This window comes from Mandrillus leucophaeus, unplaced genomic scaffold (genome assembly GCF_000951045.1).
Source record: "Mandrillus leucophaeus isolate KB7577 unplaced genomic scaffold, Mleu.le_1.0 Scaffold1233, whole genome shotgun sequence".
NCBI classification, from domain to species: Eukaryota; Metazoa; Chordata; class Mammalia; order Primates; family Cercopithecidae; genus Mandrillus; species Mandrillus leucophaeus.
In genome coordinates, this window is record NW_012100688.1 from 441,200 (window position 1) to 458,053 (window position 16,854).

The window sequence follows — 16,854 nt, forward strand, 5'->3', positions numbered from 1 at the left end:
AGAGGGCAGGGCAAGTGCCCTGGAGGTCGGCTTCTTAATGTGAGAAGTTCTTGCTGCGAGAGACCCTGGACCTGTCCAGCCTCTTGGCACAGAGGCTGCAGGCGACCTTTTCAAGGTCACACTGCCAGGAGATGGTAGAAGCAGGACTGGAACCTGGGTTTATAGAATGGGGAGAGGACTTTTTGCTAATGCTTCATGAGCATCTGTCACCATATCCTCCCTTACACAATAGCCAGAGGATATCTTATGCACAACGTCTTAGAGAAGTGGAAACCCATTTGGGAAGGTCTGCGGGATTCACTTAGTGGGCTTCACCTTTCTGTGCCTTACCACACAGTGCCATCTGCTGGCCACTGCTGGAAATGCCTCCTTATTGCAGAAAGTTTAAAGGAAAACACTTTCAATTCAGTAAGTCAATACATTGAGTCCCTTCTGTAAAAATTGTTTTCTACACTTACTGTGTACCAACCTTTCCATTCCTGCCCCTAAAGTGTTTGAGATCAGTGCTTTTTACTGTAACTGAAGGTGATGAACGTAATGGTGTTTAAAACAAAGACTGTAGCTGTTTCTTTCTTGGGTCTTGAACAGGACTGTCTTGAAGTCACAGTATCTTGGTTACTCCAGGCTTTTCTATTCCCTAAGCCAGCTCCATTAGGGGGCTGACTTGGAGCATCTGAGTCCTTAGAGGACTGCCTGCATGGCGTTGCTCAGGTGTGTGCAGGGCAGTGGTCAGGGCCCTGAGAACCCACCTTATGGAGGCTTCCTCTGAACAGCTGAGCAGCCTCTGCAGTTTCACACCCGTTTTTTGTTGTGGTTTCCCTGGTTACTAGCTCTCGGATGCACACAGGGGATTACCCCAAAACATTGGGAAGACGTGGCTCTTTTCCCAGAAGGGCCCATTTTCCCCTGAAGCTATGTCACAGGGAGGGCAAGGAAATACATTTTTATTAAAGTAAACGTGGACACATTTTGGAGCAGAATGTATGATACACTCTTAACTTTTAAGGAAAAGCATGAGGCTTCAGAAGCATTTTGCCTTCCCACTTGGGGGTTGGGGACAAACCACACCCCAACTCTTACTACTTCCCTCATGCCTTAGGCGTGTGTTTACCTTCTGTGGAACATTTGAGCAGTGTTGGATGGGTAGAAATGCCAGGCCCCTGCTGGTAGTCTGCAGGCACACTGTGTCCAGGGGAGGCCTTACCAGTAGAGGCTTCTAAGGTTCTGATCCCCCAGAAATTGTGCACAGGATGTTGGGCACATGTGTGCATTTCCCTGATAAGAAGGCCCACGGCCTCTATCAGATTCTCCATGTCTGTGAGGTCCCAGAGATGTTAACAGCCTGTGGTTCAGAGGACCTTCAAAGGCAGAAGAAAGCCCTAGAAGAAGGTCGAGGGAGGTCTTTTGGCTGAACGGGGAGAGTCTTTGTCCACACAGGCAGGAGAGAGGCCTTTGATAGCTTCAGCCACTGCCACTTCCTGTCTCTTTTTGCAGAAAAGAGCGGGGAGTGAGCGGCCCATGGCAGTCCTGGGACCACCAATCTCCCTGTAGCACTTTGGTTCCATGCTGGAGTAGCCTTCAGTTCTGGTCTCCCTGGACGTGGGACTTTTAGCACTAAAACTGGGAACACCCCAGGCTCAGGGATCAGCCCCAGCTGCCCACTCTTGGGCCCCTGATATGTGGCGTTTCTTCCTCTCCCCTGAGAGCTGGTCCACCAGTGACCCATACCGGAAGCCGAGGGGTCGGGGCCTTTGTGCTGGAAATCCCCAGCAGCTGTACCAGGCACCAGGTGTCGCTAATGAGCCACCTGCACATCCTGCTACTGCCTTGCTGGCCGAAGTGAGAGCATCTCATTACTTTCAAGGGTTGTCGCAAGCAGCCCCTACTTCCAAACAGCAGCTTTAGCCAGCCTGTCCAGTAAATGAGAGCCCAGTTTGCTTTTTCCACTTGTTTGTGTGGGGCAGTTTGGCCGGCCACAGGTGAGTGGTGGTAATGAGAAGTCTCAGCCTCCCCACCTGCCCGGAGCCCCTTTCTGAGACAGAGCTGTGTATGCAGAAGCAGGTGCTGTGGAGGCTGCGTCCTTGCAACATTTATGGAAGATCACAGGCTGGTCCTTGTGGAAGTGCCTGGGGAACACATGGCAGCCCACTCAGGGGAAAATCAACCTCTCTGGGGGTGCTCGGTTTCAAGCACCATGTCTCTTTGGGGAGGGGAAAGCGATCTCATGCTTTGTATTTGGTTTTTGTTTCCTCCAGACATTTCGGCGTTTGCACAGGCAGCCCCGCTCCCTGAAGCTGCCGACGGTACCCGGTAGGCATCCCTAGGCTGTGTCCCCTTCCCTTCTTTGGGGAATTATTCAGGTTGGATCCACATCCCTGGCCACCTCCCACTCTACCTTTCCAGCCAGCCAGATGCAGAACTCCCTGGGCTTATCCATCCTCTGGGCCAGTGAATTCCGTAGAGGGTTTTATTTGCCTCCTATTAGTGCGGTCAACGTTGGGTGGGGCTGCCTGTGAAACTGGAGCAGTCTTGGGACCCAGGAGGGTGGATAGAGGGCACTTGGAGTTAGAGAAGCCTAAGAATAGCTCCTATGCAGAGGTCTTTCTCTACCAGGCCATGCTGAGCACTTGACTCACATTCCCGCATCTCACCCTCAGCGCAGTGGTAGGTCTCAAAGTAGGTGCCATTCTTAACGTACAACCAGCCCAGAGAGGTTAAGAAATTACATAAGGTCACACCGCTAGGAAGCGATAGAGCTGGTTCTCCAAGTCGAGGCTGTCAGATTCTGAGTCCTGTGGGTGTGCTCTGAGACCCTGTGTAGCAGTGTCACATCTGAAAAGGGGCTTTGGGGATCACTGCCCACCTCTCAGCCCCCACCACCCTCAAGTTAGCCTAGGGAAGGCTGAGGCTGCACAACGGGCAGGCCTGGCCCTCAGCCTCTTGCCTGTCACCACGGTATCCACGTGGCCTTTCCCCTAGCCAGGTGTGAGTCAGGGTAAGGATCTTTGTCTCAGATCTCTCCCGGGAATCCCCGCCAGCTGAGAGTGGAGCGGCCTCCCGCAAGGTCTCCTTGACAAACCCTGTTTTACTCCTAGGCTCGACAACCAGCCGAAAGCAGACGTGTTGGAGGCTCACGAAGCGGAGGTGAGGGTGACACACACGTGTCCACAGATGGCCCCTCCCTTGTTTCTCCCTTCCCCATCTCAGAGTGTGCAGGGGGCTTGAGAGTGAGTGGGTGCTGGGCCGTGGCAAGGGCTGTCCCAGGCACCCATTGCAGAGGCGCATGGTAGGGAAGAACGATGAGGAATGTAATGGAGCAAGCTTGTCCAAGCTTTGCCTTCCCCATGCTCCCCAGGTGATTGTAGCCAGGGTCAAGAATCATTGCCTTGACCCTTAAACAAAAGTGTCAGCCGAGCCTGGGTCTCTCCATTGCATTCTGGCTTGGAGAATGTTAACAGACTGATTTACTCCTGCCCAGGGGAGAGTCAGAAACTCTGTTTAAACAAGAGTTCCGGAAGGATGGATGCAGTGAAATTCTTCTATGCCAGGGATGCTCTTGCTCTTCCCTAGACAATTAGATGTTGCTCACAGGTAGGTACTGGAGTATTAGCATGACGAAGGGCCTCAGGTCACGGGGGCCAGCCGCCACATACTGTGGATGAGGACGTTGAGGTCCAATGATGCTAAGTGAGCTGCACAGCAGGCCAGTGCAGAGCTGCAACTACAACCTGTGTCCCCTGGCAGGATGCCTCTCTCCCCTGTTACCTGGCTAGGGCTCCAGGAGAAGGAAGAGATGTCGCAGAGCCCAGATCTGCTGCCCATCCCTGTTCCTTCCTGCTCTCCTTTCAGGCTGAGGAGCCAGAGGCTGGCAAGTCAGAGGCAGAAGACGACGAGGACGAGGTGGACGACTTGCCAAGCTCTCGCCGGCCCTGGCGGGGCCCCATCTCTCGCAAGGCCAGCCAGACCAGCGTGTACCTGCAGGAGTGGGACATCCCCTTCGAGCAGGTAGAGCTGGGTGAGCCCATCGGGCAGGGCCGCTGGGGCCGGGTGCACCGCGGCCGCTGGCATGGCGAGGTGGCCATTCGCCTGCTGGAGATGGACGGCCACAACCAGGACCACCTGAAGCTCTTCAAGAAAGAGGTGATGAACTACCGGCAGACGCGGCACGAGAACGTGGTGCTCTTCATGGGGGCCTGCATGAACCCGCCCCACCTGGCCATTATCACCAGGTAACCAAGCCCCAGGACCTCATGTTGGATGGCCAGCTCAGCCTCCCCCTTCTCCGGGAGCCCCATTTGTGTGGATGCCCTAGAGGGTGTGGAAGTTTTAATAGAGGCATAAAGAAGAAAACCAAAAATGGGGTATAACTTCTAACTCACAGCCCCATTGACACTAAAAAAGAAAGAAATATGGGCTGGTGTAATGGCCCACACCTATAATCCCAACACTTTGGGAGGCCAAGGTGGAAGGATTGCTTGAGCCCAGGAGCTTGAGACCAGCCTGGGCAACATAGTGAGACGCTGTCTGTACAAAAAATACAAAAAACCTAGCTGGGCCTGGTGGCAGGTGCTTGTGGTCTCAGCTACTTGGGACGCTGAAGCAGGAGGATCGCTTGAGCCCAGGAGGTCAAGGCTGCAGCGAGCCAAGATCATGCCACTGCACTTCAGTCTGGGTGACAGAGTGAGACCTTTCTAAGGTTAGAGAAAATCAATGTCTGTAAAAGGTACGGAGTGAAAGCCAGTCTTCTCCCACTGCAGCTGAGTGCTTCTCCGCAAAGTCAGAGACACTATAAACAGTTAACATTCCTTCTGTTAAAATGAAGACATTTGCATATACTCACGTTTTTAAACTGTTTTTTCCTTTTTGTAAAAATACAAAGGAGAGATCATGCTGGCTCACACCTTGCCTCCTGCACTGGACTGTGGGTCTGAGGTCTACTCTCAGAAAACACCTGCACAATATCCTCGTCACATAGGCTGAACTCACTGGTGTGCTGGTAAATGTGTAACAACCAGTTTGGGGGCGGTATGGAGGGAAGCCCTAATTTGTAACATCCATCACTTCCTGTGGTGTAAATACTCTCACCGTGGTCAATTTCAGACTGCTCCCTGGAGTGGAGCAGAGTTGGGAAGAGTCATATAATCATGAACTGATCACTGGTGGTCCCATAATTTATTTACAGAACAAGACTCCATCTCAAAAAAATTAAATTAGTTAATGAAAAACAAAATCGGTAATTAATTAATGAAAAACAAGACAGGGTCTTGCTCTGTCACCCAGGCTGGAGTGCAGTGGTGTGATCTTGGCTCACTGCAACCTCTGCCTCCCAGGCTCAAGCAATTCTTGTGCCTCAGCCTCCCAAGTAGCTGGGATTACAGGCGTGCGCCACCACACCCGCCTAATTTTTATATTTTCAGTAAAGATGAGGTTTCACCATGTTGGCCAGGCTGGTCTCAAACTCCTGACCTGAGGTGATCCACCCACCTCAGCCTCCCAAAGTGCTGGGATTACAGGTGTGAGTCACTGTGGCCTGCCTGAAACAGGAAAATATTTGTTAACCAAAAAATCTTACTTTGTTTAGAATACACTGAAGGACAGTGGGACACAGATAAGGAAAGCACCAACCAATATTCTCTACCCCTCACCCAGTTTTCAAAGGCTCTGAGACTCCAAAAATATTTTCCTAAAAACATAGTCCCTTCCTAAGATAGCGCCCCTGGACCCACATTCTCTCTGGGTCCCTCCTCACCCGGGGTTTTAGGAGTTGATGCAGGTGGAGACCCCAGAACTCAGGCTCCTTTTCCAATAGTCACCCTGACGCCCCTAACATCTACCCCACCCCCTTTCCCTCCCTCCTTGCAGACTCCTTTATTGTAATAAAAACCCTGTGATCAAGAAAAAACGAAAACTATAATGAGACTCTTGACAGTGAGCCCCGGAGCCTTGATGTTGCCTATTGATGGCCTTAGATTAGCTAAGTTCTTCCCCATCAGAGTGGTCCTGCCTTGAAGCCACCAAGCATGGCTACTCTGAGTTCCTGAGAGCTTTGATGCACTGTTTCCTGTTGTAGGATGGGCAGGCACTGGCTCTCAGGGAATGGGGATTTGTGTACGTGTACGTGCGTGGCATCACGTGTTTCTGCACGTGCAGGCCAGGCCCCAGCAGGAATAGGCTGGGTTAAAGAAGATTTGGCTCACAGTCGAGGGGCTGGAGAGAGTCCTTGCAGGCAGGTGGGCGCGGTTCTCCCCATGGGCTCCACCAGGGATAGGGTCAGGATGTACCAGCCCCAGACCCGTGCTTGACCCCTACCACCCTCGACAGCTTCTGCAAGGGGCGGACATTGCACTCGTTTGTGAGGGACCCCAAGACGTCTCTGGACATCAACAAGACGAGGCAAATCGCACAGGAGATCATCAAGGTGAGAGGGAGTCCAGCTGCTGGGGTTGGGTTTCTGGCCAGTTCCAGGGCTCCCGGCTGTTCCTCTCGCCCTGTTACCCCCGTTAGAGTGGTTTGGGCAGCTTTGCCTCTCGCTCAAGCTCAGGCTCCTCAAGGGTGGGGACCCTGTCTCTTCCTCCCTGTCTCTGTCTCATTCACTCAGAGCTGGGAGCTGACTGTCCACATGATTAGGCTTGATGGAATTAACTTGATTGGGAAGGAACTTGGCAGGCTTTAGAGACAGTTTCAATCCTGGTCACAACTGTTGTGTGACGTTGGGTAGGTTGTTTAGCCTCTCTAAGCCTCAGTTTTCTCCCCTGTAAAATGAGGGTCTTCATATATCCTCCCTCTCTGGATTGGTGTGAGGTTAAAAATGCAATAATCCATGCAGTGGGGTACCCAGGAGCCCTGGGTCTGGTGTTTGAAGACAGCTTGACCTTGGGTGAGATCATGCCTGTGTCAGGTCACCCACGTTCCATGCACCTGACTCATCAGTGTTCAGTTCAAATAGAACATTGGTTAGAAATCAACCACTGCCATGTTTTCACTGGACAGACGAGGAAACCAGGCTTCAGAGAAGTTGAGCACTGTGTCCAAGGCCACGGAGTGAGTGAGAATCTGAGCTGAGATGGAGTTCAAACCCCAGATTTCGGTTATAGTCCAGGGCTCCTTCTGCTACAGCTCAGATATTAGGAACACTCACAGTTGGGGACCCCAATGTGGGAATGCCTCTCTGTTCCCCCACCTTGAGCCCTTGCCCTGCCTGAGAGCACAGACCAACTGTGCATATCCTGACAGAAAACCCCAGCTCATTTAGGCCCTTTATGACTGAACACGGATAATGTCACTGTCCCTGACCCCCTGGCTCCCTGCCCATCACCCTGTTCATACCGCCTACCTTAGCCAAGCTTAAGGTGGTTGTTCAGAAGCATGGTAACATTAAAGGAGCATAGACCAGTCTGGGGTCAGATCTCAGCTCTGCTCCTTCACTGCCATGTGGCTTGGGGCAAGTGACTTTCCCTCTCTGAACCTCGATTTTTTCTTCTGTGAAATGGGGACAATATACTGCATGGAATTGTGAAGATCAAATGTGGGGATTTAGGTAAAGCATCCAGCCCAGGGTGGCAGCTCTGTCATCGTCGCACATCTTCACTCCTCCTGATGTGTCCTCCAGGGCATGGGATATCTTCATGCCAAGGGCATCGTACACAAAGATCTCAAATCTAAGAATGTCTTCTATGACAATGGCAAGGTGGTCATCACAGACTTCGGGCTGTTTGGGATCTCGGGCGTGGTCCGAGAGGGACGGTGAGTTGGTCTTGAGTGTCTGGGTGGGATGTGGGTGTGGGTGGGGAAGAGCGGGGATGAGGTCTGAGCACTGTCACTGTTGCTGAGCTGCAGCCCTCCCTGCAGGGAAGCCCAGGTCGCTTTGGTCCTGCCCTTGTAGTTCTGGTTCAGAATCAGATTTGGGTCATGTGTGGGTTCTCAGGCTGACTTCCATGGAAACCAGGTCCCCACACTCACATTTGCCCTGGCTGTTCACCAGCTTGGCCAAGGAATCAGGATTCATTTCCCCACGATGAGGAAGAGCATCAAATTTTATTTCCCCAGATCTTGAAGGGATTGGTAGGGAGAAAAGCCCCTCCCCTCGCATCTGGGGGAACCCCGAAAGGGAACATGGCAACGAGGCTGCGAGGCCAGCCCCAGGCAAGTTTGAGATCCACGGGCAGATCGGGGTTCCTGGTTAGAGAGGCGCCTCATTCTCCAGCAGAGGGAGCTGGGCACCTTCACCAGCAGCTCCCTGTCAATATTTATCCATTCTTGCCCTGCTTTTCTAGAAACACCCGGGCATGACTCCTTTGTAGAATTCCTCAAAAGCGCCAGTGCCTTTCCCAAGTGCAGGGTCAGCGTGCTGGGTCTGGGTGTGTTTTGGAAGCTGTGTATGGGTGTTCTGCTGGCCCTGCCTGTGCCAGGCAGGCCTCTTTGCTGCCTGCTGAAAGGTCTGTGTCCCTGTCCCGGCTTCCTGGTCTCCAGGCGTGAGAACCAGCTAAAGCTGTCCCACGACTGGCTGTGCTATCTGGCCCCTGAGATCGTACGCGAGATGACCCCTGGGAAGGACGAGGATCAGCTGCCGTTCTCCAAAGCTGCTGATGTCTATGCGTTTGGGTGAGTAGGCCCCTGGTGCCCTGAGGCCAAGTGTGGTCAAAAGAGAGGGCCCTAGTAGCCATTGGGGGGTAGAGGGAGGCGTGCTTTTAGGTGTTGAAAACCCAGGCTTTGGAATAAAAATCAACCTGGTCTTGAGTCCTGACTCTGCCGCTTGTTGAGTGCGTGACCATATCCTTGGCCTTCTGGAATAGCTCCTCCCAACAAGGTCGTTTCATGAGGACTAAATCAGGTAATTGTGTACAGTGCTTAACACTGGCTGTCAGTCCCACCCCGCTGATCTGGGAGGATGCTCACCAGAGCTGACCGAGAACTGCCCCTCCCAGTCTGGGGAAGCTGGGTGTCCTGCCGGCCGTGCTACCCCACAAAGACCTGGGTGCAGACCAGTAGCAATGGAATGTGAGCCCGAGAAAGTTTTCTAATAGCCACATTAAAAAAGAGATGGGTGAAATTAGTTTCCGCTGTTTATATATTATAAAATTATATATTGTATTTAACTCAATATATCCAAAATATTATTTCAACATGTAATCAATATACAAATTAATAAGATATTTTATATTCTTTTTTCCTACTAAGTCTGGTGTGTGTTTTCTGCCTAGAGCATCCCTCCATTCAACTGTGCACATTTCAATCACTCATTAGCCCCCCGGGGCAAGAGGCTCCCACACTGGACAGTGTGGGTCTGATGGAGAAAGTCCCATCCCAAGTCAAGAAAGCCAAGGGGATGTGGAGAGGCCAAGGAAGGCTCACCACCCCGGTCACCTGTGCTGTCTCTGGGTATCCTTCCCAGTGGGGTGGCCTTGGCGCCATCCTTCCTCCTTGACCTTTAACTGTATCCTTCCCTGAGCACCCATGTGTGCCAGGTGCTGGGCTTGGCACTTTAGTACTCCTCAAACAACCCTGTGACAAGAGACATTAGCCCCACTGAGGTGAAGTAGTTTTACTGGGATCTTGCAGCTAGAAGGTGGCAGAGCTGGATTTGTGCTGAGGTCAGAATGACCACCAATGCTCCAGTCAAGCCTGCGCTGTCTCAGACTTCCCACCCCACAACAGCACAGGGCCCAGGTCCTCTAGGGCTGGGAGGAGCCTCCAGGAGGCCACTGTAGCACCCCCTGAAGCCAAGTGGGTGAGGAAGGTTGGAGAAGGGTCGTGATCCTCTGGCTGGGCTATGGCTGCAAGAGCCCCTGGGTGTGAGCTGGGCAGAGTGGCTCAGGAGCTCACGGCCATGGCTGGGTCTCCGCAGAACTGTTTGGTATGAGCTGCAAGCAAGAGACTGGCCCTTGAAGAACCAGGCTGCGGAGGCATCCATCTGGCAGATTGGAAGCGGGGAAGGAATGAAGCGTGTCCTGGCTTCTGTCAGCCTGGGGAAGGAAGTCAGTGTAAGTAGCACCTGCCCTGGGTGGGGCAGTAGGGCTGAGGGTGGGGTGGGACGCGTGGCATGGCCACCCTTCACTCACCCACCTGAGAAATGGGGTCAGTGAGGAGCTCTGCCACCTGCAGGTGTCTAGCTAGAGATGAAAATGATACGCACTGCCCAGGAATGGGGAAGGAACAGGGAGGCATAAATAAGAAAATATCCATCCTTACCCCACTGCTCACCTTTTTCATTCCTTTCAGTCTTTTTTTTTTTTTCTTAAAGATAATGGTTTTCATTGATTTATGAGATGAAGGTAAAGCCCCATATTATTTACATGAAAGAAGATAGTTTTTTAAAAAAAAATCACTGCTCAAAATACAAATAGTTGTGTTATGCTGTGGTATTAAATCTTTCCCCATGTTTTTCTTGACTGTTAAGAACAAAGTTTCCACAGCAAACTTGTTTTCAAAAAACCAAGTCTTAATTATAGTTACTGACTTCTCACTTCTGCGTGGTTTCTCCTTAATGGTTTCTCTGTGTTTGTAAGTTTTGTCAGGTTAAATAAGAGAGGTTCTCAAAATATGTTTATTTAGAAATAGAGCGTTTCACTGGGAATATGCATACCATGGTGAATGGCTTGCTTATTCAGGGAGGTAAAGGAAAAAAGGAAGAGGATTACATAATTATTTTGAAATATTTAATAGTTTTCCCTGGCGGCAAAGATCACTAACAAGAGTGATGTCATTCCAGGGTTAGACAGGATGTTTGGGGCAGCTGTCCTTGTAGGAGTATTTTTGTATAAGATTGCCATGGCCTTCATACAAAGTTGCAGTTTTTGCAGTCTTTAGTGATAGTTTTTGTTATCAGACATACAAGCTCAAGAAGCCTTTCTTCATGGCTTTGCCAGGCCCGATTTGTCAGAGTTTTCTTCACATTAGTGACTCTATTTTGATTCTGACAGCTTTCAGTTTCCTTTATCCCGGCACAGTGATATATGAAGAAACTCCAGGGCTCAGTGTTTTCAGTGCCATCAGTGATAGCCGTGTGTCCATGAATCAGATAGGATTGGGACAAAACAGACTTGATGTTAATAAGCAACTCCAGTCCGTATTTGGGCAGCATAACAATTGAAGTCTTCAGAGGGATCACCCAGCAGTTGTCCAGGCTAAGATCTAAACAGGCTGCAAGCTTCTTGTTAAGGTCATGAACATTGCTGGCAGGATCACCGTCTGTCTGCAGACTCTGTCTGCAAATTCACAGGGATGAATTCAACCTCATCTTCCTCCAAGATCTTAATAGATTGCAATGTTTTTCTCAATCGACTGGTGGCAAGCAGCTAGGGCATCTTCAGAAGGCTCACTCAAGATGACATTATATTTGATCTACTTTATTCCACAGTACTATATTTCATCTTGTTGAAGTGTAAAATATTTGTACAGGGATGCCCCTCCAAAGATAACACCAAAATGCTAGTTAACAACACTAGCAGCAGGCTCCTCTTTGGCCAGTTGATACCATTTCATTTGGGGCGCTGGGCAAGGGCCATGGGTGATGATCACCTCTCTGACACTCTCAGGCTTGTCCTTCTTGGCCTCCTTCTGGGCCAAGGCCAGTTAAATACCACTTTCACCTTGGTGCATCCTCAGACACCTTAGGAGGGTGTGGTGGTGATGCAGGATTTTTTGCTCCTTAGCTCAGCTAAAATCCAAGTTCTTGTCTCATGACCAGGAGAAATTAGGCACATGGACACATTGAAAGGTGAGGAGAGTGGAATTCATTAAAAGAAAACTCTCAACAAAAAAGAGGGGGTCCTCCCAACAGGCTCCCATCTCACAATTGCATATCAGCCACCATACATGAACTGAAGAGACCAGGCTCCTCCCCCTGCATAAGGTGCGAATTCCTGGTGGCTCCACCCTATTCCCCCAGTGCATATAGGTCTCCAGTCTATTGTGGGTGTACCCAGGCAAGACCCTCATCTGCACAAAAACATCTGGTGTAAACACTTGTGGGGTGGGACAGAGATTCTCCAGGGACCCTTCTTTATCTGCCTCCTGCAACTGTCAGTGGGCTCAAGATACAGGTTTTAGGCTCCTGGCTGTGGCTGCAGCCTCCTTGGCTGGGCTCTGGGGCAGCTCAGATGGCAGCTGAAGTAACCACTGCCTTCCAGTCTTTTTAAATTTTTTTTGAGGCGGTCTTGCTCTGTCGCCCAGGCTGGAGTGCAGTGGCACAATCTTGGCACACTGCAACCTCTACCTCCTGGGTTCAAGTGATCTCCCACCTCAGTCTCCAAGTAGCTGGGATTACAAGCATGCACCAAAACATCAGACTAATTTTTGTATTTTTAGTAGAGATGGGGTTTCACCATGTTGGCCAGCCTTGTCTCGAACTCCTGGCCTCAAGTGCTCCATCTGCCTCAGCCTCCCAAAGTGCTGGGATTACAGGCATGAGCCACCGCGCCCGGCATAGTCTTTTAAAAAAATATTTAAGACATACGTGTCATAAAACCTAGCTGATTTTTTTTATTGTGACTTTTTCCATATGACATTTTGTTATGCTCATTACCTCAAATCATTAACAAATCCTTATTGTTAAGACTGTCTGCCCTTAGGTCCTGTGGCTGCACCGTAATGTAACTACTTCAGTCACTAGACATGGGGATTCTTTCCAGTTTTCACCTCTCTTTACAATAGAGTTAGCAAGGACATCTTTGTATAAACCAGAGTATTATGTATGTTTGTTGTGTCTGAGAGAAAAGATATTCTTCGTTCTGCCCTCCTGGCAACAGTTTGTTTCCTTTCTGCATACTTAGCATCTTGGAGCAGAGAATGGTAAGTGCCATCTTCAGGGAGGCAAAGGCTGGAGCAGGGCTGAGCAAAGGGCGGCAAGGGAGTCAGGGCTCAGCACTGGCTGCAAGTTGGAATCATCCGGGAGATTTATAAAAGTGCCAGGGTTAAGGCCTCCCCAACAGAGGTACCAATTTAATTGACCTGGGATGGGAATAAGATCATAGTTTTTTTTATTTTTTATTTTTAAATAAAGCTCCTCAGATCATTCTAGAGCACAGCTAGAGTTCTGAACTAATTGGAAGGATTTCTTTTAGTGCAGGGTGATGGTGGTTTTGAGACCAGATTGGGGTCAGGGCGTGGGGAGTGGGGACGGAGCAGATGTTCCAGCAGCAGCTTGTGGCTCACAGGTGTTCCCTTTCTTTTGTCCAGTCTTGCCTTCCCTTTTTAACACATTGCTGTTAGGGGTAGGGGAACATTGGTCAATGCAATAAAATTATTTTCTGTCATAGACAAAAGCTGGGAGTGCCCTCTGAGTGGCACCTTTCTCTGTCTCTTCAGCCACACTGCTGTATAGTTCACCACCAGGCACTGCTTTATGTGCTGAGGCAGCCAGTGAGTTATTAGTCATTGTATCTGAGGGTCCATGCACATGGGAAGACATCAAAAGACCAGAGGGTTCTTAATGAAAACCAGCAGTCCCTCACCCTAGATCATTCTCCAAAGGCATCATCTGGGTCTGTCAGCTTTTCACTCTGGCACTCTGTTCTTTCTGCTGCACCACTTAGGTCAGGTTTTCCATTACTTATTGTTAAGGTGGCCATGATTAAATCTTCCATGCTGTGCCTATTGATGGAGGCTAAAAGTGAGAAGATGATGAACAGTGTGTACACTACTGTAGTAGACTGTAAGTGCTATTAGCCGCTGGTCAGGTAGTTCACTGCGATTACATTTTCTTTGTGGGTCCATCTCTTCCACTTCATCAGTTACTGAAAGGCTCACAATTTTGTTGGCTTCACATTTAGACCATGGCTTTCTTGTGTAGTTTAGGTTTTTCCTGTAGTTTCTAATTGCCTTTTTTTCCCCCTTCTTGCCTTTTCTTACTGCCGAGAGAAGAAACAAACACCTTTCTCATATTCCTGAGGTCTTTCAGCTTCTGCATTCTGCTTCCTGAGTGGAATTCGTTCCATTCTTTTCAGAGCCCACTGGTTTCTTGTCATTGGAATCAGTGGGATGTTAGGCCTGTTGCACAGCTGTTACCCTTCTGTTTTCTTTTCATTCACTCCTGGGTCAGTTGCACTATTCCTCATGTCTCATGTCTTGCCCTCTGTTTGCACTCCAACGAACAAACTACAAGTGAAACCTGAAGAAACTGCCCCCCAGTGGAAGAATGGGAGATAATCTTTGAATCCTTGCATGCCTAAAAAAGTTATTATTTCATCGTCATATCAGGAGTAGAATTCCAGGTTCATAATAATTTTCCCTGAGACCACAGGGATTTTGCCCTGCTGTCTACTAAGTGTCCATTGCCTTCCTGAGAAGTCTGGTGTTGGTCTGATTCTCAGCCATTTGTGGATGCCTGTCTTACTCTTTCTGGAAGCATCTAGGATTTTCTGTTTATCCCTGCTATAGGGAAATTTCATAAACATATATCTGAGGGTAGAGTTTGTTTGTTTTTTTTTAACTGTTTTTAGTGAGGTCCCTTTATTGGACCTTTTCAGCTGAAGACAGCTGCTATCTTTGACAGCTTCTGGTAAGTTTTCTTTTATTATTTCTTTGATAATTTCCTGCCCAGTAGTCTGTTTACTTTTGTGGAAATCCCCATTAGACAGAATTTGGTTCCTCTTAGTGAGCCTACATTTCTCTTACCTTCTTTTGTATTTTCCACCCCTATCTAGAATTGAGCCTACAGTCTGGGGAATTTCCTTGATTTTTAACTTCCAGCACTTTCAGTGTTTCAGTTCAGAAATTATATTCTCATTTCAAGCACTTTCTTATTTGTTGATTTCTTTTTTATTGCAGCCTGGTCTTATTTTATGGATAGAGTAGCTGCTTCATACAAATGTACACACACACGTACACGCCCTATCCTCCAGAGACAGTGTCTTGATCTGCTTATCTTCTGTCTCTCTCTGGTTTTCCTGATACAGCAGGCAACCCCATGGGGTCCAGTTGTATTTGAGAGCAAAAGCCTGAGTTGCTGAGTCTGTGTGGGTGTATGTATTCTGCCTGGTCATATGTGCAAGAAATAGGCCTTTCCACACAGGCAGCTCTGAATCAGAAGGCTGCAGGGCTGTGCTGGTACACACGTGGATCCTCAGAGTAGGCAGCAAAATGCCACAGCAAGAAAGGTTTTGCTCTGGGGGTGATCGGGACAGCTGTTCTGCTGACTCTTAGCTGCTGCCCCTATATTGAGTCTTCCTTGTCACTCCAGCCGCCGTTCTAGTAATGCTGAGGCTCCCTCCTCCGCTGCAGCCCCAGCTTGCGCATATTCTGAGCATCTTGCATTTCACCTGCGAACCTTGTACCTTGCACTTTGCATCTTCAAAAAACCAACAGCCCCATTTCTCATCTCTTTCCCATTGCTGGTCTGTTCATCATGGTTACTCTTATTTTGGGGTGCGCATGGATCTAAGAAGTAAGGAGGTGAGGTAACCTGGTGCATTCCATGTTGAACCAGAAGCATGAGTGGTTCTCTGAAACCCAGTTACTTCTTACCCCTTCATGTCAGCAGGGTGTTCAGGGGCCCTCCAGCTAGACGGTACTTGAGAACATCGAAGGGACCCTTTGTGGAGTGCCCCTACTGTGTGTCCCCTCCCTCCCAGCCAGCTCACACACCGCTGATGGCAGCTCCATTTGCAGGAGATCCTGTCGGCCTGCTGGGCTTTCAACCTGCAGGAGAGACCCAGCTTCAGCCTGCTGATGGACATGCTGGAGAAACTTCCCAAGCTGAACCGGCGGCTCTCGCACCCTGGACACTTCTGGAAGTCAGCTGAGTAAGTGCCTCTTCCACGAGCCAGACTGCCAGCCAGGCCCTCGCAGCCTCACCTGGGGTCTTGGAGGGCACCTTCTGCTCTTTCTGCCCAAGACTTTGTTTTTTGGGTTTTTTTTTTGAGACGGAGTCTTGCTCTGTCATCTGGGCTGGAGTGCAGTGGCGTGATTTAGGCTCACTGCAACCTCTGCCTCCTGGGTTCAAGCAATTCTCCTACCTCAGCCTCCCGAGTAGCTGGGACTATAGGCACCCACCACCAAGCTTGGCTAATTATTGTATTTTTAGTAGAGACGGGGTTTCATCATATTCGCCAGGCTGGTCTCGAACTCCTGACCTCAAGTGACCCACCCGCCTCAGCCTCCCAAAGTGCTGGGATTACAGGCATGAGTCACCACGCTTGGCCTCTGCCCGGGACTTTGATCTGAGGAATACACACGGTAGGTCACCCGAGGTGACTAGTCCCCTTGCCCAAGTGATACCAGGATTTTATTTCCCACGTTTGTTTTGGAGACTCCCTTTGACAGGTGAGCACCTGCAGTTTGCAGCTGTGAAAACCCAGGACTAGAAGGCTCTGCCGAGGGAGGGGCAAGATGGGGTCAGTTAGAAGTCAGAGCGACGTGGTATTGTAAGCTTCACTGAAATAAGCAGAACCAATATTGCTTACAATGGCACCCACCGAAACACAAGAAGCCAGCCACCTCTTATGGGGACCACAGTCACTTGGGTTTAGAAGCTGTCTGCCTCCTGGTTTAACACACAGCCCTTTGCACCCCTTGCTGCGGGGGTGATGTCCACCAGGTCACGGGCCACTGTCATCTCTCCTGCATTCTATCTCATTCCCTTTTTCCTTTGTCCTCTGACTGCCTCTGCTAGAACACTCAGAAGAGACCTCTGCCCTGTCACGAATGCTCTATGAGAACCTGGGAAGTCCTTTTTTGTTCTGGGCCTCAGTTTCCACATCATTCAAAAGTCTCTGGGCTAGGGGTTGGGCCAGGTCTAGGGCGGGTAAACTTGCTGTAAGGGGCCAGGTGAATATTGGAGGCATTGCAGGCCAAGAGGGCAACTCAAGTCCTCACTCTGGGGGCCAACTTTGGCAGTGTGCCAAGCACCATCTCTGC

General features: G+C 49.9%; 1 protein-coding gene across 1 annotated transcript in view; it reads left to right on the plus strand.

Annotated features, from left to right (window-relative positions):
• KSR1 (kinase suppressor of ras 1) overlaps positions 1-15,744 on the plus strand; it is a 178,528-nt gene extending 162,784 nt beyond the window's left edge. The window contains exons 12-20 of the mRNA XM_011971643.1: positions 338-412; positions 2,256-2,310; positions 3,096-3,144; positions 3,850-4,229; positions 6,322-6,418; positions 7,610-7,743; positions 8,470-8,601; positions 9,845-9,980; positions 15,607-15,744. Coding sequence (XP_011827033.1) covers positions 338-412; positions 2,256-2,310; positions 3,096-3,144; positions 3,850-4,229; positions 6,322-6,418; positions 7,610-7,743; positions 8,470-8,601; positions 9,845-9,980; positions 15,607-15,744 — 1,196 coding nt within the window. The remainder of the gene's footprint in view (positions 1-337; positions 413-2,255; positions 2,311-3,095; positions 3,145-3,849; positions 4,230-6,321; positions 6,419-7,609; positions 7,744-8,469; positions 8,602-9,844; positions 9,981-15,606) is intronic.
• The last annotated feature ends 1,110 nt before the right edge of the window (positions 15,745-16,854 follow it).